The 22,944-nt window shown below is 36.2% G+C and overlaps 4 protein-coding genes across 4 annotated transcripts in view; 2 read left to right on the top strand and 2 right to left on the bottom strand.

Moving 5' to 3' along the window:
- The first annotated feature begins 1,068 nt into the window (after positions 1 to 1,068).
- Positions 1,069 to 19,643, top strand: LOC113231124 (glutathione S-transferase E14-like). The gene is made up of 6 exons (XM_026465294.1): positions 1,069 to 1,107; positions 18,028 to 18,204; positions 18,466 to 18,610; positions 18,820 to 19,014; positions 19,191 to 19,307; positions 19,455 to 19,643. The coding sequence occupies exons 2-6, from the start codon at positions 18,125 to 18,127 to the stop codon at positions 19,641 to 19,643; spliced, it is 726 nt and encodes a 241-aa protein (XP_026321079.1). The 5' UTR covers positions 1,069 to 1,107; positions 18,028 to 18,124.
- Positions 6,640 to 9,337, bottom strand: LOC113230771 (coiled-coil domain-containing protein 50). The gene has a single exon (XM_026464856.1). The coding sequence runs from the start codon at positions 8,987 to 8,989 to the stop codon at positions 7,688 to 7,690; it is 1,302 nt and encodes a 433-aa protein (XP_026320641.1). The 5' UTR covers positions 8,990 to 9,337; the 3' UTR covers positions 6,640 to 7,687.
- LOC113230772 (glutathione S-transferase 1-like) lies at positions 10,504 to 17,000 on the bottom strand. The gene is made up of 7 exons (XM_026464858.1): positions 16,774 to 17,000; positions 16,546 to 16,684; positions 15,718 to 15,776; positions 11,404 to 11,557; positions 10,989 to 11,182; positions 10,803 to 10,900; positions 10,504 to 10,728 (listed from the first exon to the last, which is right to left on the bottom strand). Exons 1-7 carry the CDS (start codon positions 16,815 to 16,817, stop codon positions 10,589 to 10,591), a joined length of 828 nt encoding a protein of 275 aa, XP_026320643.1. The 5' UTR covers positions 16,818 to 17,000; the 3' UTR covers positions 10,504 to 10,588.
- A 485-nt stretch (positions 19,644 to 20,128) lies between the features above and the next one.
- Positions 20,129 to 22,944, top strand: part of LOC113231123 (epidermal growth factor receptor substrate 15-like 1) — a 48,809-nt gene continuing 45,993 nt past the window's right edge. The window contains 2 exon segments of the mRNA XM_026465293.1: positions 20,129 to 20,408; positions 22,489 to 22,623. Coding sequence (XP_026321078.1) covers positions 20,343 to 20,408; positions 22,489 to 22,623 — 201 coding nt within the window. The 5' untranslated portion in view covers positions 20,129 to 20,342.

Raw genomic sequence — 22,944 nt, 5'->3', positions numbered from 1 at the left:
TAACCGATTTCAATAAAAGTTGGCAAATAGATGTGACGAACACAGCGAAAGCGGATGAGCAAACTCATGAGGTATTTTTTTTTTACAAAAAAAATTTAATTATCTTATAAATGATGATATGTAGAAATACAGTCGGGTTAGTGCAATAATGCGTAAATATCATTGGTTTATAAGTTTCCATTTAAGTAAATTAGTGTTCAAACCAAATACGTGCAACTGTCGTGCCAACCAAATTACCGCGTTGTACGGGAATTTGTTATCAGTCCGTAGACAACATAAATTAATGCTTACTGTCATTGACTTACAAATAAATGTAAGTCAATGCTTACTGTGCAAAATTGAAAGTCGCAGATATTGAAATACCAAATTAATGACGTTGAATCATTCTCTTGTACAATTTGGTTTAGTGCAGATAAGTACGCGCCTTTTACCAATGCTACTTACGCGGCTTTGCATTGCACTACCCCCGACGAATTATTTTAGAATTATTATTATTATTAATGACTCAAATCACTATTAAGGTGTTTAAAATATCGATTAATCTACATATTATTTGTAGATTAATCGATTATTTTTACTACATTATCTGATGATGATATCTTCAATGCGATGATGATATCTTGTTTGTTTAGACGAATAAATGAGTTATGAAAATGGTTAGTGCACTTTTTCGTAACAGCAGCATTCATAATAAATTACATCAAAGATAAACAGGGACGTAGTCATAAAATATAAACAGGTACTTGCCTACCTACCGAGTAAACGATGTACTGGTAACAAGTTAAGTAAGTAGACACCAGGTAGGCTTCAGTACGGGACTCCTGTATGGAATGTAGACACCTGTAGCAAAACCAGTTTGCAACCTTGAACTTCAAGAGCCTTGTCCGTGAGTAAGAATAGGTACATCGTAATCGGTAAAAATATTCACGTCACACAAAAGTATACATATGCGATATGAATACAATACGAGTCTGTTTATACCTAACAAATTACTAAAGTGTCATTTTAAAGAAATCTAGATATTTATGGGCTGTAGTCGGAGAGTGGAGTCTGAGCTAGGTAAAGCCTGTGTTATGGATCGTCAGGTCTCATCTCGATAAACGTGAGGTAAGAAGAAGTATTAATTAACCCTGAATCAATTGCCTTTATGCAATTTTTTATGATACCAAGTTACGGATCGAAGATGTCGTGCGCCTGGTGGTAAGCGACACGGCCGTCCATAAAGTTGTAGTACCACGCAGACCTCTAAGTCACAAAGATCTGAGAGCCACTACCACTGCGCCCATCACCCCGAGGCACAAGTTGAGAAGTCCCATGCGCTTGTAACTTCATTCTATCTCTTAGAGCATTTAATAAACACTTCTATCTATAAAATCACTCTTAAGTTGTGGATAAAGATTTAGTAGCTGCAGAGTTCCTTGTATAGGTATCTCTTTACCTACGTTCGTCCAGTGAAGCATAGGTACTGCCACCATGTCTATTTGCGCCGTGAAGCAGTAATGTCAGCATTACTGTGTTCCGGTTTTGAACGGTAAGAGTGCTGGTGAAATTACAGGCACATGGGACTTGTGAACTTATGTCTCAGGGTAACGGGCGCATTGGCAGTGCCCCTAAAATCTTTGCGATTTAAAGCTCTGAATGGCACTGCAACTGTTAGGTTACAAAAAAAAACCTATATAATATATAATAATAGATCCTTTCATAAAGGATAGGCGTGTCCCTTACCAGCAGGCGCGCGACCGGTTCATCCCGTCACTTGGTATTATAAAACAAAACTATAAAGTTCAATATCACGTATTTGTTTAAAAAAATATATCGTCCATATATTTTATGGCTGTGCCAGCTCATGATATGGACTTTAATCTTTACTTGTTTGCAATGGGCAAAGTTGTGCTCATTATAACATACGTACGTGGGATTACTTTAATATTCAAATGAATTATAAATAAGTAACTCAAAGTGAGTAAGGAATGCTGCGCGAATTATAAGATACGTTGTAAGTTGTAAATAAGTAAGTACTGTTAGGTTAGGTAGTACGGGTACGGGTATTATGTGAGTCCGATCAAACAACTTTCGTTGAAAGTTGGTGTATGATTACGTAATATTGGCTCTTATTTTTATACGGCATAACCACTCAATTTGCATATGAGATGTTGTCTAAATTGTCTTTTGAAGCACATTACTAGCGATTATCATGTAGGTAGAGTACCTATTGTAGAATCCGTGTGAAATGTTAATGATCCTTCGGGCCGGATAACCTCGTCAAATTTTTATTAGTAATTTAGCGTCCCAAATTACAGGCTTTAGGAAACTAAATTCCCAAACTGGTATAAAATATTGATCGACTAGTCTTGTCAATGACCATGTAGTCTGCTACCTCAACGTGATTAGAGACGTCAACAGTCGTGCATTCATCTTTATGCATAGACACGATTATGCTCGTTGCATTCGATTATTATCTGCAGTTATTTCCTGCCTTTGGTTGGTGGACGTATTACATGGTATCTATCATTTTAATGTCTCAACATATATCGCACCTTTAGAATTATGGTGACCTAATCCAAAATATTAAGATTTTGACTTTTAGTCATAAAATGACTTTGGGTCGTTCGAGGCCTAATTTTACGCAGAAAGGCAAAAACCTAGACTTTCGTCTCTTTTAGTCGTTCCCAATTCCTTACGTCCGTTCAGTTTGAGACAGACGCAACTTGTGATGTACCGCGAGTGTAATGAGCAAGATGTTAAGGCTTCGTTATTGTGACAATCTAAACCGAATTAAGCCGAATTAAGACAAAAAATTAAGGTATGTGGATTTTTGTGAGTTTTTTGCCTTTCTTTGAATACTTTGCCAAATCTGCAGCCAGCATTTTATATAATACCTAGGTATTCTATACAATGCTCAAGAAATGTGTATAATAGTTAAAACGTATTAACAATTATTATACATTACTTAAAGAAACCCTATAGTGTATAGGACTAGGTATTCTATAGAATCCCTGAATTATACACATTGCCATTAATAACCTACCATAACAATTTAAAAAACTTCATAGAATCAAATGAGTTCATTTAGGTCAATATAGTAAACAAACGAAAGAATGTAAATTCTTAGACCGGACGAAATAACGTAAAGTAGTGAACATAAAAAAAAATGGATTTACGCTTGTTAAAGGGCTGATTTTTATAATTCTACACTTATTATGTTATCCAAAGTTACGATTATTTTAGTACTTATACGAAACTAACATAAGAAAATGCTCAAACCAGATGAACATAAAAAGACTTACGCGATCTCATTAATAAAAACGGAATTCCTAGTTATTATGCAGTTTTTTATAATTCAATACTTACAATTTAAGTACCACTTTTCAAAGCGTACGATTGTCGTAAATACTGTTTAAGAAAATACTGTGTAATGTTTTAATCATTTTAACCAAGAAAGTAGAGTAATGGGCCTAATTTTTAATAAACAGTACTGTCAGAAAAGACTGTTGCGCATTAGGAACGTGTTATACTTTTATTTAATTTTCTAGATTACTAGCTTATTTTTTCGATATCTGTGTTATTAATGGCCTTAACATTCTTGTTAGGACTTGGTATAATCTTCCAATAAAAGTTTTTCGTTGTGTTATGATGTTTTCTTCATGCCCTAAATTGTAAAACTGTAACTTGAAACGATCTCATATTTACTAATATGGCGACCTATTTAGAAATAAATATTTTCGTTTCACTAATATTCAGAAATAGAGTGGCCTAAATAAAATATTAACAAGTCTTTAAAAAAAACATGCTTTCAGACGAACATAGACCCATATTTGCACTATTTAAAAGAAAAATAGTAATTACCACTTTTTAAATCTATATTTAGGAGAGTATAGATAAATAAGTCAAGTACAACAAAAAATATTTTGTTTTAGAATTATTTTTAAATACAACTCAATATTCTCCCTTTTTTACAAAATTGATGGACATATCAATCTTTAACCAAAGTTTTCCAAAAATTAGTTTTTTTGAGTTAGGTCGCTTTAATTCTAAAGGTGCGATATGTCTGTCACACTATAGGGTCTCTTATTATACAGACAAGATATCCTCTAAGGAGGGGCTCTGTAATAAATACACAACAGAATTGCATTGCGAATTAAGCAATTCAAATATCTTGTGAGTTTTGAACATACGGGTTGTTCTCCTTCATTAAGCACGTGATAAATACGTGATCATATCTACACTTGCACAATGCTTCGAAGGAACCGGAACCGGAAACACCCTATTGGTCTGTAATGAATAAAAAATCACCACCATGAAAATCTTAAAAAATGTTTTTATTATAAATAAAATCGAGTTTGGTTCAGTTAAGGCACATTGCAGGCCGTACATTGCGATTTAAAGCTTACATACTTAATTATAAGTACTTATTGGCTAAACACCGTAAACAACAGTGAAAGTACCATGGCTGCAATAGTGCATGGACAGCGCCAAAGATTATTATGTATCAATTTTTCTCAGCTTCTGTTAGATGTCTGACAAAAAAAATCTAAAATTTCTTTAAAAAATGCGTATCTTGTAGCAACCTACTCTTATTCGCTTCGGATGTCCTTGCACTGTTGCAGTCGGGTTAACATCCATATTACTAAACTATCTTCTATATATTTTTTAATAATTCGGTCGGGAAAGTCTATTATTTCTTTAAAATCTTCATAAACATTCATGGGATGTAAACATTCACTGTCTAACCTGAGAATAGTCAGCGAATTCTACTTAACAAGGAGGCATCTCGGTTATTTGCTGTTTTTTCTGGAACTACGGAAATTCCTTAGATTTTTTTACTACTATCTACGGATAACATCATGCAGATATAAATATCATCTTCAAAAGTATATCCATCCAAAAAGACTGTCTACTACGTACGTTTTTGAAGAATTGAACGATAATTGTGCCTTTTTAGGGAAGACACGGCAAATTGAAAATGTTCGTTTGTTGAGATGTTATAAGCATAACACACAAGAATGGAAACGCGGTCAGTAATTGCTGTACAGAAGAATAAAACACATGTCGTCTTCAACAAAACAGAATGTTATGTGAAGCGGAGGATACTTTATATTTTAAGACCGTCTTCTATATTGGTGTTATTGTTTTTTGTTCATAAGATTGCACAACCTATAGTTTACTGAATGCTATGTAGAGTTATAATTTTTTTTATATGCTTGAAAATAATGTTGTAATTTGGTTTCTAGTAATTCGTACCATTAGAATAAAAATAAATAAATAAAATACTGAGCAGGAACTCTCTAGGGAACTTTTGATACCCGTGAAAAAGTTTGTTTGGTCCTAGAAATCATTACCTAACCGGAATTCATCTGGTGCTCACATGCTTAACGCTGAACCACGGAGGTCATCATGAAATGGCGAGAGTCCAAAAGAATTAACTTGGAAAAAACAACAGTCGGTTTTGGTCGACTAGTTAGTGATTAATGAGAATATCTAATCAAGGTAAGCGATTACGAGATGGTCCCTATAAATTAAGTTGCTCAACATCTTTGCTACATTTTGAAACTGTGTTAATTTAATTATACCTTGCATCCTAGCTTGGAGCCTTTCGACATTTGGTTGGGCAATATCTTTAAACTATAACTCATGACAAATACGATCGGATAGTCAAGAATTGATTACAGTATCAAATAAATTTGCACAAAAAGTGTTAAATGTCTTTTTTAAAAGCTAGGTTACAAATTATGTCAACTCTTATATTAGCAGCTCTTAAATTATGCCCTAATTTCAATGTCAAGTAACTAGGTAAGGATTTACAAAATTCTTCTGCTCCTCTTCTTCTTAACTTTCAAAACAGTTATTCATAGTCAAAGTAAACCATTTGTAAGAAATAATAAACTTTCATTTTAAAAAAAATGTAAATTAATTAACCATACAAAAGTTGCCATGTGTAAAATCACTTATTCAAATAGAAAGTACAATAAACACACTTTATAGTGAATTATCATATTCTATCAACTATTATAGAAAATGTTAATTTTTTATAACATACATTTAGTATATAAAAGTTAATTATTTTATTCAAATAGTGTGTTAACGGCAATTAGGCACCATTTATTGAGGAGATAAAGGTAATGCATATCAGGGAATGGATCCGAAATAATTTTAATATGCGAAATATTTTTGTGACGCTATTTATGCGAATTACACACAATGCGTCACATTGTATTGTGTCAGTAACTGTATTAGGTTTAAATAACAAGTAACGTGAATGTAGCAGTTAATATTACATGAATTTATTGCCTGATGTGTGCTAATATGAAAACTAATAATATCAAAGAAAATAAAAGAGAATTCCTCTTGAAACAAACAAATAAACAAAAAATTACATTCAATATCTTTGTCATTCAAGAAACCAGCAATCAATCAGTCAAATTTACTGATTTTTTCAATACAAATATTATTACTTATTTTTTGAGCATTATTCTTATTAAGTAATTTCTTTCAAAACTAAACAATAATCAATAATAATTATAATAGAAAACTGTTGACTTAGTATCAGAAGTTAAAAAAATGTAGGAAAATAAAATTATCTTCCAATAATCACATTAATGAGACAGTTTAAAAACAAAACTAAAATAATTGAGATTCATGTATTACGAGAATCAAAAATTAATATTTATAAAGCAAAGAATCAAAAATTTGTGTAAATATTATAATTGCAATATTTTAAAATATCTACAGGCCAGTTCACAGTATAGTGTAAATATGTATGATCAATATCAAAACCTTATTTATTACTAATATTGATTGCAGCTCCACTGCCATTTCAGCAGAGGTGTCTAAGGTGTCTGACTGAGCTTTACATACCACTTGCCGCAGTCATGTCTGTACAAGTGACAACACGTTATTAGCTGTCAATGTGGATCCAAAAGTCCATCATTGTCTGCATTGGCCCTAAGCATCATGGAAAGTATTATAATCACAAAGTATGGGAATGTCTAAGTCTTACATCTAGAAGGCACTTGTTTCTGGATCAAAATGGCTCATTGGTTCCTGCAGGTACATTATACTGCATAACATTATATATATGCATATAACATATGAGCATGGCGAAAGTGCAATGAATAATGTTTTGTAATTTTTCACTGCCCTCTTTAGAGCTTAGCTGGCCATTTCTGTGTGATGATTTCTTTTGACGATATTAACGAAAAACATTTATTGTGACAGCTCAGTCATTAAAACAATAAATGATGTAGAAAAAGACAAAAATCAATGTAGCTAGTTCTGAAAATATATCATATAAAATCATGTCAGTGCAATATTGGTGAATCTAGACCTAATTTGCTTTCATTTCTGTACTCGCCATGCTCATAGCTTCACCCTGATCATAAATAAAGTATAAATAATATATAATTCTACAACTAGCTTACGTAATAAAATACAATATTATAATGATTCTTAATGATACTACTAAGAACATTTAAAAGCTGAGGAGTTTGTCAGAGATGCTGCCTTGGTAAATAATGTTATGGGAAAATTTACAATATGTGTATATAAAATACAATCTTTGAAACAATATCAAGTGATAATACTAGAAACAATCAAATATCATGCCGTGTGTTCAGTTTAAAAAAATAATTAACAATCATTCACTAGAAAATTACTGGAACAGTCAATTGCAATGAAAATAGTAGCTATTTTATTGTATTTTGCATCCCTTTCTTTTCTTCTGCATATCTTTATTTTTCTTCTTAGCTAATCCTTCAGCTGTTATATCAGAGATTACAGATAGTCTCTTTGAGGAATCTGGTCTGTCCTGCCCTAAATGGGTGTTATTTAAATCATGGGGGAAAGTTGAACTGTACAGATTATTATTATCACTATAACTATGTGAAATGTTAACATTTGGTTCATTCTGAGGGAAAGCATTATCTGTAGGATAGTGTGATGCTGGTCTGATACTCACTGGATCAGGGAAACGTGGTTTTTTACCTGTAGCTGGTGGAGGAGGCGGTTGTCGGTGCTGCAAAGATGGTATACTGTTTATACTTGGTAAATCCGGTTTTTCTAAGTCTAAAGATCTTGTATGGCTGTGTGAAATATTACTAGTGCTAGGTCCGGAAGGATAATACTGTCTAGAGATCTCTTTAGATTGCAATGCACTGGCTTTTGACTGTATTTGCTCTTTTTCAAAAGGTTCAACATAATTCAAATCAGAATCTACAGATTTGCATAGTCTGAGTCTGCTGTCACGTATCATGTCTCGTGGGTTGCTGTATGCATCGCACAGTGTGGCTTGCATAGTGTGAGGTTCGCTCTGTTGCTGAGCTAACCGCTGCTGCTTCTTCAACAAAGCTTTCTGTCTTGCTTTCTCCTTAGCTCTTTGCAGCTTCTTATACTCTCTTTCCTGCAGTAGCCTAGCAAGCTCTCCATCCTGAGCTTCAACAGCACATCTCATATCAGCAAGTAGGGCATCCTGACCTTCAACTTCATGGCTCAACTCTCTGGCTAGTCTGGCATCTCTTTCCTCTTGCTCTAGTCGTCGCCGCATTTCTTCTAACTCAGCAGGAGAAAGACCTAACTCCTCTGGATTGATTTCATTCACAGTCGGAGAAGTTTCTAGTGGCACTGGAGCGGCTGCGGGTGCAGCGCGAGATGTGCACGGCTGTGCTAAATCATTGGAATGCTGTCGGCGCTGCCTCCTGAGATTAATCTCAGCCATTTCGCGCGCGATTTCTGCGTCGATTTCTGCTTGCCTGCGACGAGCGAGCTCTCGCAAGTAGGCTTCGTGTTCAATGTCTCGCTGTTCATTAAGAGCAACGGGGAAATCTTCACGAATCTGCTGGTTGCGGTACCTGTTTTCGCAGAGATGTGACGAGATCTCGCGATCCTGCAATCGGTGTGCCAGGGCGCCGTCGGCGCGGACCAGCCACTGTTCACGGAGATCGTTTACGTGCCCGAGTTTGGGCATCGTGTCGCTCGCCTGGAACTCCGCCATCATTGGACCGCGACGCGAGAAAGTATCGACTAAACTTTCCAGACGATCACCACAACACAACACTTTTTCACTTTTAACACACAAATCACATGCCTCCCAACTAATAATTAGTCTCTATTTGGTCTCACAAGTACCAAACTATAGCACGCACCTCCAACAAATACTCAGGATAGTGAGACCATCTACTAGATGAAGCTTGTTTACCTCTCACAACTTTCATCGCATTCCGTGAGAACATACAAACTTTTTACATTTCCCCTGTGAATTTCGAACAATGCTTGGTAGATGATTGATATATACGAAAACTAATCGCTGTGAACTTGTGCCCCCATCCCTCCTCTCACAACAAAATTGACAGCTACATGACAGGTGACATTCCACAATAGAGACGGGTATAATAAGTATACTTGATCAATCGATCGATTAAAATAAATATTTAGATTCTGGCGCTGACAAAGTACTCGCATTGCGTATTCAATCCTTTAATTTATGCCAGCTTCAATAAACACATTGGCCAGCGGGCAGAGAATACAACGGCTACCTATTTTTCGAACTACTGATTTCTCCTCACAAGTATTAAACACTTCGATCCAGTAACTCACTGTGACCGCAAGTCAATGGTGACAGCGCTTAGAATTAGATAAGATTTTTAGGGAAGCTTTTGACCAATGTTGCGAATATGCATCATTCAACAAGTTTTTTTACTGATGAGTACTTATTCTTGAGCTCTTTAATGGAGGAGGCTACCCAGACAAGAGCCCTGCTTCTAAATTCTAGAATTCTAGAATTCTAGAATTTAGAAGCAGGAGCGGGAGAATTTAGAATCTAGAATTTTCCTATCAAAGGGATAGCAAAAAATACAAATTTGCTCGTTTAGTAATCACACAGACGTACTTTTTAAACTTATCGAGGTGTTTACAACATAGATTTAGCATTATACTAAATCTATGGTTTACAATAATAATTAGACAACTTCAATGACCTCTATTTTGTATTTTTCTTGTAAAAGGCTGGAATACAAAAATATTATTATTAGTCATATCAGTATGATGTGCTATAAACGGCCAAATTTTTTCACTGGTTTTATAAATTCTAATTTTCAACATGAACATACGTAAACATCGAGTAAATTATTCTCGAAAAAGGGTTTATTTAATCAATATTTTTTTAGCTTAGGGCATTTAATACTGTAGAATAACATGTGTCCGAACATCCAAATGGACGGAGTGGATTCATTTAATTTGTTAAAAGGAATGGTAAAGTAGTGCCAGCGCTTATAAATCCGTTATCAACGTATATAGGTGTAATATCATGTCTATCGTGTTTTTTACACTGTTGTTAAAACCAATGCTTTAAAAGATTTGCTAAGTTAAAAAGTGATATATAAGGATTTTGGTTATAATTAAAACACTATCATAACATTAAAAGTATATTCTTATGTGTTAATGCTGACTGAATATGACCGCCATACAAACAATTCTTATTGGTCATCACCAATGAACGGCCATTTTTGCGAGGCAATATTTTTCTTACAGGGATAATAAAATGGTATTGGTTAATGATCTGTATATTTACAAGTTCTTTATTTTACTCAACTTTTTTTTAAAAGGGCAGATGCATTTTAATTGTTGACTTCACTGGTCCTTGTTGCTCTGCCTGGGTTAAAGAGCGCCGCTTAGATGATAATCTTGGAAATTTGATATCAACTATTTTTCCACCTTCTTCACTTTGTTCCGTACGATCTGGTAAACAGTCCATAAACTGAGCCTTCAATTCTATTGTTGGTTTTCATTAAAACAAACTCTATGCACCTCACCTATTCTGTCAGAGAACTCCTTCAAGCCCTTGGCGTTACCAGTCAAATAGTAGCTTTCCTTTGACATGAGCTGAAACCATCTGGACAGTCTTGGGAACCTGGAGTCAAATTACACATTTGCATATTTTTAACGACAGGAACGATACTTACTGAACATTACTGGCCATTGTCAAAAACAATAAATACCTCGTAGCATCTATAGGCACCATAATATTCAGAGTGCTAACAGTAGCAACAAGAGTTATATCGGAGAGCGTAGGCCATGTGCCACCAAACCATGTATGTTCGCCCAACATAATCTCCATTTCATTATACGAGCATTCTATATCACTGACTTGTTGCGGCATCACATGTCTGCAGTCATTGTACAGAATTGGATACTGCAAAAAATGCACAGAGTAATAATGTTTTCAATAAATAGCTTCATAATTATTTTATTCAATGAAAACACTTGCTACAATTGTTTTCCAGATTTCCAGTGTGGTATTAATGAATTCGTAAAAGATAAATTTATTACTTCCAATTTATTGCTATAAACAATATTGCTACAATGCATCCTGATTTCTTATCTAAATAATGTAGTTTAAATAAATATACTTACCGCAGCAACGCGATATTTTGGTTGTAATACTCCGCTATTGTAATGCATTAATTGTTCGATTCTGGCTCTATCCCCAGGATCTCTTGGTAGCAAATAGCCTCTCCTGAATCTGGGATAGCCATAACGTGAAGCCAGGTACGTCATTATAGCATGGCTTGAAAATAAAAGTTTACTTTTAAACTAATTAAACTATATCTGTTTTATTTAACAAAATTCCACAATTTCATCATCAGCTTACACACATCCACAACTGGACATAAGCTTCCCCTAGAGTACGCCTACTTTCCCGGTCTTGTGCCTCCCGCATCCAGCCACTGCCGGTCGTCCGTCCATCTTGCCGCAGGGGGTCTCACACTACATTTTCCTTGACGTGGTCGCCATTCCAGAACAAGTCTGCTCCATCGGCGATCAACCCTCCTGCAGACATGCCCGGCACACTGCCATTTAAGCTTACTAATTTTGCGAGCTATGTCGGTCACTGTCGTTCTCTGACGTATGGCCTCGTTAAGGATTCGGTCCATCGGAGAAGCCCCAAGCATAGCACGCTCCATCGCACGCCGAGCGACCTTGAATTTGTGGACGAGGCCTGTTGTTAATGTCCACGTCTCGACTGCGCAGGACATAACTGGTAGAATGCATTGGTTAAATGCCTTAATTTTTAGGTTTTGTGGAATTGACGACCTGAAGATGTAGCTAAGCTCAAACGAATTCTCCTGTCGGCTTCCTTCTCGAAGTTGTGCTTGCCAAGCTGGATATTTTGGCCAAGGTTGACGTAATAGTGCACAACCTCAAGAGTAGCCCCACCTACGGTTACAGGTCCCGGGGTCACATGTGCGTTGAACATAACTTTCGTTTTGTCCAGGTTCATTCTGAGACCTACTCGCTGTGAAGAATCATTTAAGCTGTTCAGCATCTCGCCGAGCTCCTGCAGAGATTCCGCCACAATAACAATATATCTGCAAATCGAAGGTGTGAGATGTTACTGCCCGTTGATGTTGATGCCCTGTCCCTCCCACTGAAGCATCTTGAAGACATCCTCCAACGTGTTAGTGAACAGTTTCGGAGATAGGACGTCTCCCTGTCTTACTCCACGACGGAGTTGAATTGGTCTTGTGCTCTGTCCTTGGACTTGGACGGTCATCGTGGCTACAGACAGTAAAGACTTCTCAACATCTCGATGTAATGGCAGACAATCTGACATCTCCGCAAGGAGTCCAGAACAGGCTTTTTCGTAATCCACATACGCTAGGGACAAGGGTCGGTTATATTCATCGGTCTTCTGAATAATTCGACTGAAGAATCCTACGACATCCTGTGGGATAAACTAAGTGCCACAGGTATGCCTGTGGAGCTAACGAACGTTTTTAGGTATTGGTACCGGAATCAAACGAATGTTGTAAGGTGGGCGAACAAACTTTCGGAGCCGTATAACTTGGAATGCGGGGTTAGGCAGGGTGGACTAACATCTCCTCGATTATTCAATTTGTACGTCAATGCACTGATTGGTGAACTCAGCAGCACGCATGTGGGCTGCTTTGTTGACGGAATTTGTTTAAACAACATTAGCTATGCCGATGACATGGTGCTGCTGGCGCCATCGATCAGTGCATTGAGAAAACTAATTGGAGTATGTGAGTCATATGCAACATCCCATGGCTTGTTATATAATGTTAAAAAGTCGGAGTTTATGATCTTTGGAGCCGCCGGTAGGAAGAGTCCTACGTGTGCACTTCCTGTACTGCTTAACGGTTTTCCGTTAAAAAGGGTTAGCCACTTTAAATACTTGGGACACTATGTTACCGACGACCTCAAGGATGACCTGGATATACAGCGCGAACGGAGAGCACTCTCGGTGAGAGCAAACATGCTTGCCCGCAGGTTCGCCAGATGTACGGCAGCAGTTAAGAAAACATTGTTTCAAGCTTACTGCACACCAATGTACACTAGCGCTCTGTGGAAGAGTTACACTCAGTGCTCTCGGAATGCTCTGTGCGTGCAATACAACAACGCCGTCAGGACGCTGTTGGGGCTGTCACGTTTCTGCAGTGTCTCAGCCACGTTCACTGACGCGCGCGTAGATAGTTTTACAGCTGTTGTACGTAAAAAGTCGGCGTCGCTACTAAAGAGAATACGTGACAGCCCTAATAGCATCCTGAAGACAGTTGCTGACAGGAATGGGTGCCCAATTATGCGGCACTTAATACATAATACACAATCCCTGGTAAAATATAAGTACTAATATACTTTTAAGTCTGTACCCACTAAAATTTGATTGGATCTCAGTTGTCTCAATAAATAAAATTTTATTATTATTATTATTAATAATTTGTCTCAAGGTATGTATATGGTCTATAGTACTGAAGCCTTTTCGAAATCCAGCCTGTAACTTTCGGGTAAGACGATTCGTGTTAATCCTCGGAACACCTTATATACATGATTCAGGAGCGGGATGGGTCCATAGTTTTTCAGAAGGGTCTTGTCCCCCTTTTTGAAAAATAGGACCACCACGCTCCCGCTACATGTCTCCGGTATAGCGCCAGTGTTAAGAACGGAGTTGAAAAGCTTGGCTAGCTCTTTTAATAAGACATTCCCGCTAGCCTTAACGAGCTCTGTCGTTACTCCATCCTCTCACGGGCGTTGTTGTTTTTAAGCTGTCCGAGTGCTATCCTAATCTCACCCACGTCGATGTCGGGAAGCTCATCCGAATGGTGGTGAGTTAATTAGGCTCTTGGATCGTTAAGTATCTCGGATCTGGGTCGTTTACGGGCATATAAATCCGTACAATTTTTTTCTACTTCCGTGAATTCTGGTTTAGAATTACCGTGTGTCCCTGAGCTGTTGTCAGCTTTGTCAGGTGACAACTACAGGTGGAAGGAGCCTTTGTTATTTTCTATGGCTTCATGAATAGTCTTAAGATGAAGTCAATCTCATTTTTCGTCCTTCCATCAGGGCTCCGCCACGTCCACTTTCTTTGGGGCTTTTTTCTGAAAAAGGAATTCATCATGAAGAGCCCCTGCCCTTCGAGAAAGATGACGAGCATTTGCCCCCTAGTATTCTTACATCCATAACCATACGGATCTAATCTCAATTCGTCGCATTCTCGTACTCCCACTTTCGCGTTAAGTCACCCATTACCACGTTGAAATGTGTTTTGTTATGAGACACAGTTTTGGCTATGTCTATAGATTCGACCTCTTCGTCAGAGTGCGCGGACATCGGAGCATAGACTTGTACAACCTTCAAGGAGTACCTCTTGGTTATTTTCAATACAAGGTACGCCACACTCGGCGACACACTTCCGATGTTCACAACATTGTCAACAATTGACTGAAAGTTGGTCTCCCTCTCTGAAGTAGAGCAAGTGACCTGACACGAGATTTATTGTGTCCTCGCCCTGTCTCTGGAATTCAGATAATCCTACGATGTCCCATTTGATGCGACTTAGCTCTACTTCGAGTTCCGCGATATCCTCATCCAGCCGCAGCGTGCGTTCATTATACGTAGCCAGTGGACTGCTGCAACCATCCTTAGCCCGGGGATTCTTAGCACCCCCTACCCCGCCGTTACCATGGCCGCCACCGCGATGACCAGGAATAGCGAGGCTACCGTGAACTGGGGGCCATTTTGACGTTATAGTGAGGCTCATTTAGGGGTAATATCCTAGTCACCGCGCTGGGCAGGCATATTGGTGATCGCAGTTCGAGACTTGTTTCTGCGATAATTTATTTATTTATTTATTTAAACTTTATTGTACAATACACTGAAGTACAAATGGCGGACTTAATGCCATAAGGCATTCTCTACCAGTCAACCATTGGGCCAAACAGAAAAAAAACACAATAGGTTGGTGCTACACTTAAACAAGAAGAAATAGAAATACTAGAAAACTAATCGATAATTTGTATGGTATAAATAATAATATATAATGCTGCAGCCCATTACCGTTTAAGCTATTTTATAGGTCCCGAGTTTACGAAATGGTTATACCGCCATTTATCGGTCGCCAGAGCCTCATTCGTTGACTAGCAGGATACACCACGAGCATGTGAGGTTGACTGTTGGGGAGTCTATAAGGATAGTAGTCGACCTCCCCCTTTCACCCCATTTGGTTGTAATACTCTGCTATTGTAATGTATTAATTGTTCGATTCTGGGTCAACCCCCAGGATCTCTTGGTAGCAAATAGCCTCTTCTGAATCTGGGATAGCGATAACGTGAAACCAGGTAAGTCATAATAGCATGGCTTGCAAACAAAATTTTACTTTTAAACTAATTAAACTATATCTGTTTTATTTAACAAAATTCCACAATTTACCTATCGGTTATAACTGATCGATGATCCTTTAGTATGGGCAAAGTTTGAAGACTGTTCATCTGAAAGAAAAAGTAAAATATCACCAAATGAATACATGGGAAATAACACTGAACTAACACTTGCAGACAACTAAGGTTGACTGTAACACTTAACGCCCAGTTACACGAGGAGAAAGGTTACCACGCCTTCATGTACATTAATGGCAAATCTGAATTCTATTTACTACGTAATAACATTTAATTTCCTCTGAACAATACAACCGCGCGCCGCTGCGGGGGCCGCGCTGTTGTATAATAAGACTGGAATGGTACATTTGACCAAAACATGTTCAGAAACGCATTAATTTCCACCAAGTTCAAAAAATCGATCAAATTTTTCTAAGACCTGTAACCATGGTAAATGAAAATTTTCAGCTTAAACTTGTCCCAAATGATCCCTTGCCGAGAAAAATCAATAAAAACATAAAGTGTTTATTTAGGTCTAATCTATCGGAAACAAACACTAAAAACAATTTAAAACAAAAAACCTCAAACAAGTCCATTTTACATGGTGTCCCCTTTCCAATAGCCCAACCTTAATTAAGCTTAATTATTGGCCATACATTTATTTTTTATCTCATAAGATTTTTTTCGCTACTCATAGATTTAGTATAGTATACTAAATCCTCTTTTTTTGGTCATAGATTTAGTATAGTATACTAATTCTACGGCTTCAACAGTGACTGACTGTACCAATGATTGGTGTAGAGTTCTCATCTGCAGGTAAAATCGATTGATTGTACCTGCAAATTTGGCGGGAATGCTAGCAACATGCATGACATTTTGTTACCGCAATCATATCAGGAGCTTTGTGTTCATCTCGGTCCATGTTTACGTCGACTTCTTTGATACTAAGGTTCAAAGCATCCAAAGCCATCAGTACTGATCTACATGCTGGACTACGATCAGCTTTCCATACTGTGCAGTTCCTGAAATAAAAACTGTACAGTCGCCAGCAGAAATAGAATGTGCGTAGTTATGTTTAATTTTTTCATAAAAATCTAGTGGCGATCTTTACTTTAGCACTATTCCCGCTGCTTTTTTACTGCTAGAGATTCCCATGTAGTTTAGAATAAAAAAGTCCCTTGTAGTTTAAACAAAAACGTTGGATTTTTACAGTAGCAATTGGCAGCACAGACGTGATAGCTTGAACTATGCTTATTAGTTATAAATTTAAAAATTTTGTCATTTTAAGTTTTTTTAACTAAAAATTTTGATTCGTTCGCTAAATTGTTTTTGATGACGGGAGTATGACGTTCATTTAATTATTCTAACCTTGTACTGACAGACGCCGGAAAGTTTCAAATTTCATGGAAGCACAATATTTAACACCAGCCAGTGTCATAGTACAGTTGTTGATAAATTTTAATGATATTAACCATTCTAATGATTTACATCCTTCATTATATAGTTAAGTACGTAAAATAAACTAATATTTTTTGTATTTTATTTAATTCTGCCGAATGTAGCTACTCCACACCTTATATATTAAAAAGATATTCGCCACATGATGTCTTTCTTATTTGTACAGAATACACAAAATTAAGGTCGCAGCAACCGAAAGAATACGTACGAATAATTTATGTTTTGGAACGGTGACATTACATCGCAGTAATGCAATAAACTCCAGATGTGTAAAAAATAGCGTTTTTATTATGAACTTCTTGTTGGAAGTGGAACTTAAAAATTAAGTGTTTCTGTCACTGTTCAACGTTTGTTGTTTGTCTGTTTTTTGCCTAACTTAAAGCTGTTGAATGTAATTTTTTTTCTGAACGACATTTTTAGCAATTGCGCCATCGGACACTGATGTTTTCATTTCAATATGTATACCTGATAATTCATTTATGACTAAAAGATGTGAACGTCTCGATAGCGCGAGGCAGAATTCAATTAATTGGCACCATCTAGCAGCATCCGTGCAAAAATAAACATATATCAATAAAGTAAAACACTATACAACTTGTCTAAACATGTGCAACAAATATGGACTCGTTATTACGTTGAACAACTTGGTGGAATAATAGTAATTAATCGTAACTTTACAAATATTGAAAACTTCTTATTTTTGCATACGTTTACTGATCGGCAACCACAAATTTGAAGATCGTAGGAGTCGTTTATTTTCAGTTTAGTTTACTAATAAAAATACTACTATAAATTACTGCCTCTACTGATTCTAGAATGAACTGAATCGGCCTCCCATATATTAACCTGTTTAAAAAGCAATTGCACGCAAAATGAAACAGCATACGACATAAATATCTCTTTGCAGGTCGACCGGCTCCTTATACCAACTCGGGAGCATAAAATTGATTTTGATTTTACTGAGTTTAAACGTGTGGACTTTACAATTTTTCCTGGGAAGAAAGATGTCTTTTATCTTTCGAAAAGTTACAAAAGAAAGGTTGACGTATTCATTCAGATATTTCAGTTGCACGAACGATAAGTTGTGAGTATACATTATAAGTAGTTAATTAATATTGTTTTGAAAGTTTTCATCCTTTTATAACAATGAATCCTAAATTATTTGAGTAAACATTCTAATTGTGATTGCGTGGAACTATTGACTATAACTAATAATAACGTCCTAAATGTTAAATGTCACCTAAAATTATAAATGTAACATTAGATGTGATAATGTGAGTGACACATATCGTATGATATAAAAATATAAATTAATTATTATTTTTTACTTACTCAATATTTGCAGGACGAGAAAGCCAATACTTTACGGAGATGACGCGTCTCCTCCCGTGAGGTTTGTCCTCATGACGGCAGCGTTTTTGAATATTGAATTAAATTTCCATCACATTGACCTTTTCAAAGAAGAAAACAAGTCGAAATTTTATAAGAAGGTGAGTGTTTAGTGCAACACTTGTTAAATTCCCGTATAGCACCTTTCAAAATGAAATACGTAAAAGTAACGTTTCTGTAGAGGAGTAGTATTTAGAAGTACTTAGTAGGCAATACTACAACTTAGGTTCGTCTATTTCGAGGTCGATAAATAATGGAACAAAATAAAAAAAAATTAAGGTAGAAATAAATAACTAAATTTGAATTCCAGATAAATCCACTTCAGAAAGTGCCGGCGATGAAAGTAAAGGATCTAATTCTCTGTGATAGTCACGCAATTGCACTTTATCTGTGTAATCAAGGTGACAACAACTTGTATCCTGTAGACAATATGATGAAAGCCCGAGTTGATGAAATGCTGTTTTTCAATTCCAGCTCTTTATTTCAAGTCGATAGCAGAATTTTTGTTAGTATGTACAGTCAAGAGCACATTAAGCTTGATACTTTGGACCTTTGAATTTAAATGTTAAGTGTTAAGCTTGATGTGCTCTAGATCCGGTGCTAACGCATTTTATAAAATAAAATTGTGAAGCAAAACATTTTTTTTAAATGTAGGCCTAAATCAACATTTTTGTATTTCAGACGGAGTTTTTCGCTGGTAAGTGGCCTATTAGTGAAGAAAATGTAGAGAAATGGCATTTTCTCTTAAAATTTCTAGAAAACCGTTTAACTTATACCCCATGGCTTGCTGGAGATAAAGTAAGTGATACACTTATTACCTACATTGAAATTCTTTATGGCAATCTTGGCAAATGCCTTTTTTATAAAGTTTGTAAAGAATAGTAAAAAACTGCATAGATAGGTGATTATTACACGTAGTTATTATTGTAATGTGTTCATTTGCAGATGCTACTATGTGATCTATCATGCGCGGCGACTGTGAGTTCATGTCGTTTGTTGGTGCCTTTTTTGGAAAAACACAAAAAGATTAAGGAATGGCTCAAGAAAATAGAGGATTTTCCTTGCTTTGAAATTAATACTAGAGGATTACAACGTTTGAAAAGTTTTGTTGATAGAGTTAAAAATACAAAATAGCGAATTATATTCTGACTTTTTTTAATAATTTGCTATTCTGGTATAATGTATTATTCATGATTATATATATTGTTAGTTAATACTTATTCTTACACTTTTCCTTGCAGCTGTATTAATAAAATCGATATTTTACCAAAAACAAATATGTAATCTCATTTTCCATATATTTTGATAATTTTCACAGCCCGTATTATGTCAAAAACTCTTTAGTCTATGGTCTCTATTGATTGGTCGGGCGAGGAGATGTAAAAAATGGCTGCCTTGCCGTCTCCGACTCAGGTAGAATTCATTGGAATTAAATAGTTTGTGACAAGTTCATTACACTAGTTTCTTCTTCTAGATATACTGCACTTATTAATCCTTCGTTCAGTGCAGTTAGAATATTCAAAAAGACTGTGGAAACCGGAAAAAATCGTTGTTGAAGTGTAGTGTATATTAGTTGGATTGCGTTGTTTCAAAAATTATTGAATTTCGATACTTTTGTCCGGAAATCGCGTTAAAAGTTCGCGTAATTATGAAGTGTAGTGAATGTTTCTGGTGTCGACCATAGCTTGTTAGCTGCTGATTGTCTAATAAAGTCGTAATTGCACGACTTTTTGCGGGAATGTTGAATGTCACGAACAGTGTTCAAATGTCACACCCCTAACTTTGCAAAATTCGTTTGTGAAATAGATTTTCTGTGTGAATTACGTTCTCAACATGTGGCTTGAACCTTCACAGGTGGCAGGGACCCACAGTGCTATTTATGAAGCTTATTATCACCAAGTAAGCATAGTTTGTTATATTTATAAAAGTGTTATGATTATTTATGTCCAATTGGTCGTGTACTAATCGATTAAGGAATGTAGCAAGGCATCGCCGTGTTAATGCATAAAGACCGAACAATAAAAGACGGTCAAAGTGCCTTTTGCCGTGTCCTTAAGTGGTTATCTTGACCTTGAAGAACTAGAACTGCAACCCGTATTTTTTGGTTATAAAGTTAGAAGTCCAGTGAAAAAATATCAAGCGAACTTGTAAGTTCGTAGTTGACACTTTTTCGCCACACTGCATTGTGCATTTTTAATAGCATTCTACTGAAAAGTAAATAATAGTGTTGTCTACTTATCATAATGTTGTTACAGCTCTATTTATTTACTTGTACATAAATATAGGAATTGTACTGTGCAGAAGGTATATCCCTGGATCCGTAAACACACTTGATTTTTATTCTCAATGTAATAAAGTAATAATTACCTACTGCTGAATTTGAATGATGTATAAATATTTATACAGTAATGTAAATGTTGTTTTATACTTTACATATAATATCAATTATAATAAAATTAATTTTTAATTTTCAGTAACTATATATTTTTTTAAATTTTATACTCCAGACACTGGCTAAAGTTAGTATAAATACAGAGATTTATTATTATTTGTAGAATTGAACAGTGGAGAATATCATAAGGTTTTACATATCAGAGAAAGTCCACAAACTCGTAAGGATTTACTCTTATGCAGATATATCATCAACCTGATTGTCTTAACAAATACTAAGCAACTTTTCAACACAGTATTTTTTTTTAGTTTAGCACTACACATCCTGAGGTGTACCTACATCCTGAGGTGTAGCTCATGTAAAAGACATGTTAATGAGTTATTGTTACAGGCCTGGTTCTTAATTGTGTCAGTTCCTGATGTAGTTGCGTGGTGCGGGACAGTGACAGTTTACTAACAGTTATGTCGTTGTATACATGGGATAATTTCAACATGATTTTTCTAGTGATGTTCCATAACAAGTTGATTGAAAAGATTGCCTACCAAATTATAAATTAATTAAAAAAAATAAATTTATAATATAATTATTTATTTTATAAAAAAGTCAATTGTTATGTGAAACAATAAACAATAAACTATTTAACTGATAAATGAATAGACAAACCATTTGGCACTTTTTTCAATCAACTTGTTATTGAATATTTGATGGCCTCAGTGGTCAAGTGACTTGCACACCGGTTTACATGGTGTCGCCATCTCTGAGGTCCTGGGTTTAGTCCCCAGCCAGGTCAGTGTAGAAACTAACTTTTGAATATTGTCTCGGGTCTGGGTGTTTTTGGTACTGTCATTGTTTCCAATTTCCATAACACAAGTACTTTAACTACTTAGTTTGGGATCAGAGCAACGTATGTGATGTTGTCTAATATAATATAGTCAATTAATTATTAGTTCAAGTGTAAGTTGTCCATAAAAATGGCTACACTAAAAAAAAAAATATTGTCCAAATTACTCCATCTGCACGCAATTTCCACACGCAAAATAGGCGCCTTGACGTCGAGTCGCGGACACCAGCCCGTTACACCAAGTACTCCATGTGCAGCACGATGTAACTGTTATGTAAATTGACACTCCTCCCGCACCCCGCACCGTATAGCTACCACAAGAACCCACTCAGTTAAGTGGTAGGTCTGTATTGAAAAAGTAGGTTGGATGCAGAGGTAATGGGGATTGTTTTTGAAAGTTGAAAAATATTGTATGTCTTACTTGATAAAATTGTCAAATGCGAGCAGTTAGTGATGAAAGGGCAAAGGGCATGTTGTAATAAAAAAAAAAAGTTTCTATCTCTCTTATAATGACATGGTTAAGTTTAAAAATAAATTAGACCCTTTTGTTCATTACTGAAAGCTGCAGGGCGTTGCAAGCTTTTGTTTCCTGTCTTGACAGCGCTCTGCTCTACAAAACACACTGCTAATTTCAATTATAAATATTTAATAATAAATAGCCAGTGCTGCTTTCTACTAATAAATATTGATAACAAATGTAAGTAAATAAATAAATTAGAATCTGATTTATAATTATGTACTTCCAGGTGGACCCAAATGGCACAGGTGCAATTCAAGCATTGGATGCTGCACGATTCCTCAAAAAATCACGACTCAGCGATGTGGTGCTCAGCAAGATATGGGACCTGTCTGACCCCACAGGCAAAGGCTACTTGGACAAGGTATGTGTGTGAATTGGTATTGTAGTTTTGCACAAACAGTTACAAGTATTCTAGTTAATTTTAGTCCGAAAATACCAGAGTAATTGTAAAGGATATCACATCAACTTAGAGTGAATACACCTTATTTGTTTTTTTATGATATCAAGCAACGGGGCGTACAAGTCGTGTGCCTGTTGGTAAACGACACGTGTCCATAACTGTCACTGTGCCACTCAGTGCTTTAAATCACACAAATCTGAGGCCACTGCGAAATAAGTTGAAAAGTCCCATGTGCATGTAACTGCACCCTCACCCTTCAAAATCGAAACACAGTAATGCTCA

This window comes from Hyposmocoma kahamanoa, unplaced genomic scaffold, assembly GCF_003589595.1.
Source record: "Hyposmocoma kahamanoa isolate Upper Pololo Valley unplaced genomic scaffold, ASM358959v1 64, whole genome shotgun sequence".
NCBI classification, from domain to species: domain Eukaryota; kingdom Metazoa; phylum Arthropoda; class Insecta; order Lepidoptera; family Cosmopterigidae; genus Hyposmocoma; species Hyposmocoma kahamanoa.
Note: the sequence above shows the minus strand (reverse complement) of the source record. Positions and strands in the feature narration are given on the sequence as shown.

Excerpts from the sequence above, each read along its gene's own strand:
- LOC113230771 (XM_026464856.1), bottom strand. The coding sequence starts at position 8,989 with ATGATGGCGGAGTTCCAGGCGAGCGACACGATGCCCAAACTCGGGCAC.
- LOC113230772 (XM_026464858.1), bottom strand. The coding sequence starts at position 16,817 with ATGGGAATCTCTAGCAGTAAAAAAGCAGCGGGAATAGTGCTAAA. Across the intron at positions 11,183-11,403 it reads CAAAATATCGCGTTGCTGCG|TATCCAATTCTGTACAATGA; the intron begins GTAAGTATATTT and ends CATTTTTTGCAG. Across the intron at positions 10,901-10,988 it reads GTGCCTATAGATGCTACGAG|GTTCCCAAGACTGTCCAGAT; the intron begins GTATTTATTGTT and ends ATTTGACTCCAG.
- LOC113231124 (XM_026465294.1), top strand. The coding sequence starts at position 18,125 with ATGTCTTTTATCTTTCGAAAAGTTACAAAAGAAAGGTTGACGTATTCA. Across the intron at positions 19,015-19,190 it reads AAGTCGATAGCAGAATTTTT|ACGGAGTTTTTCGCTGGTAA; the intron begins GTTAGTATGTAC and ends TTTGTATTTCAG. Across the intron at positions 19,308-19,454 it reads CATGGCTTGCTGGAGATAAA|ATGCTACTATGTGATCTATC; the intron begins GTAAGTGATACA and ends GTTCATTTGCAG.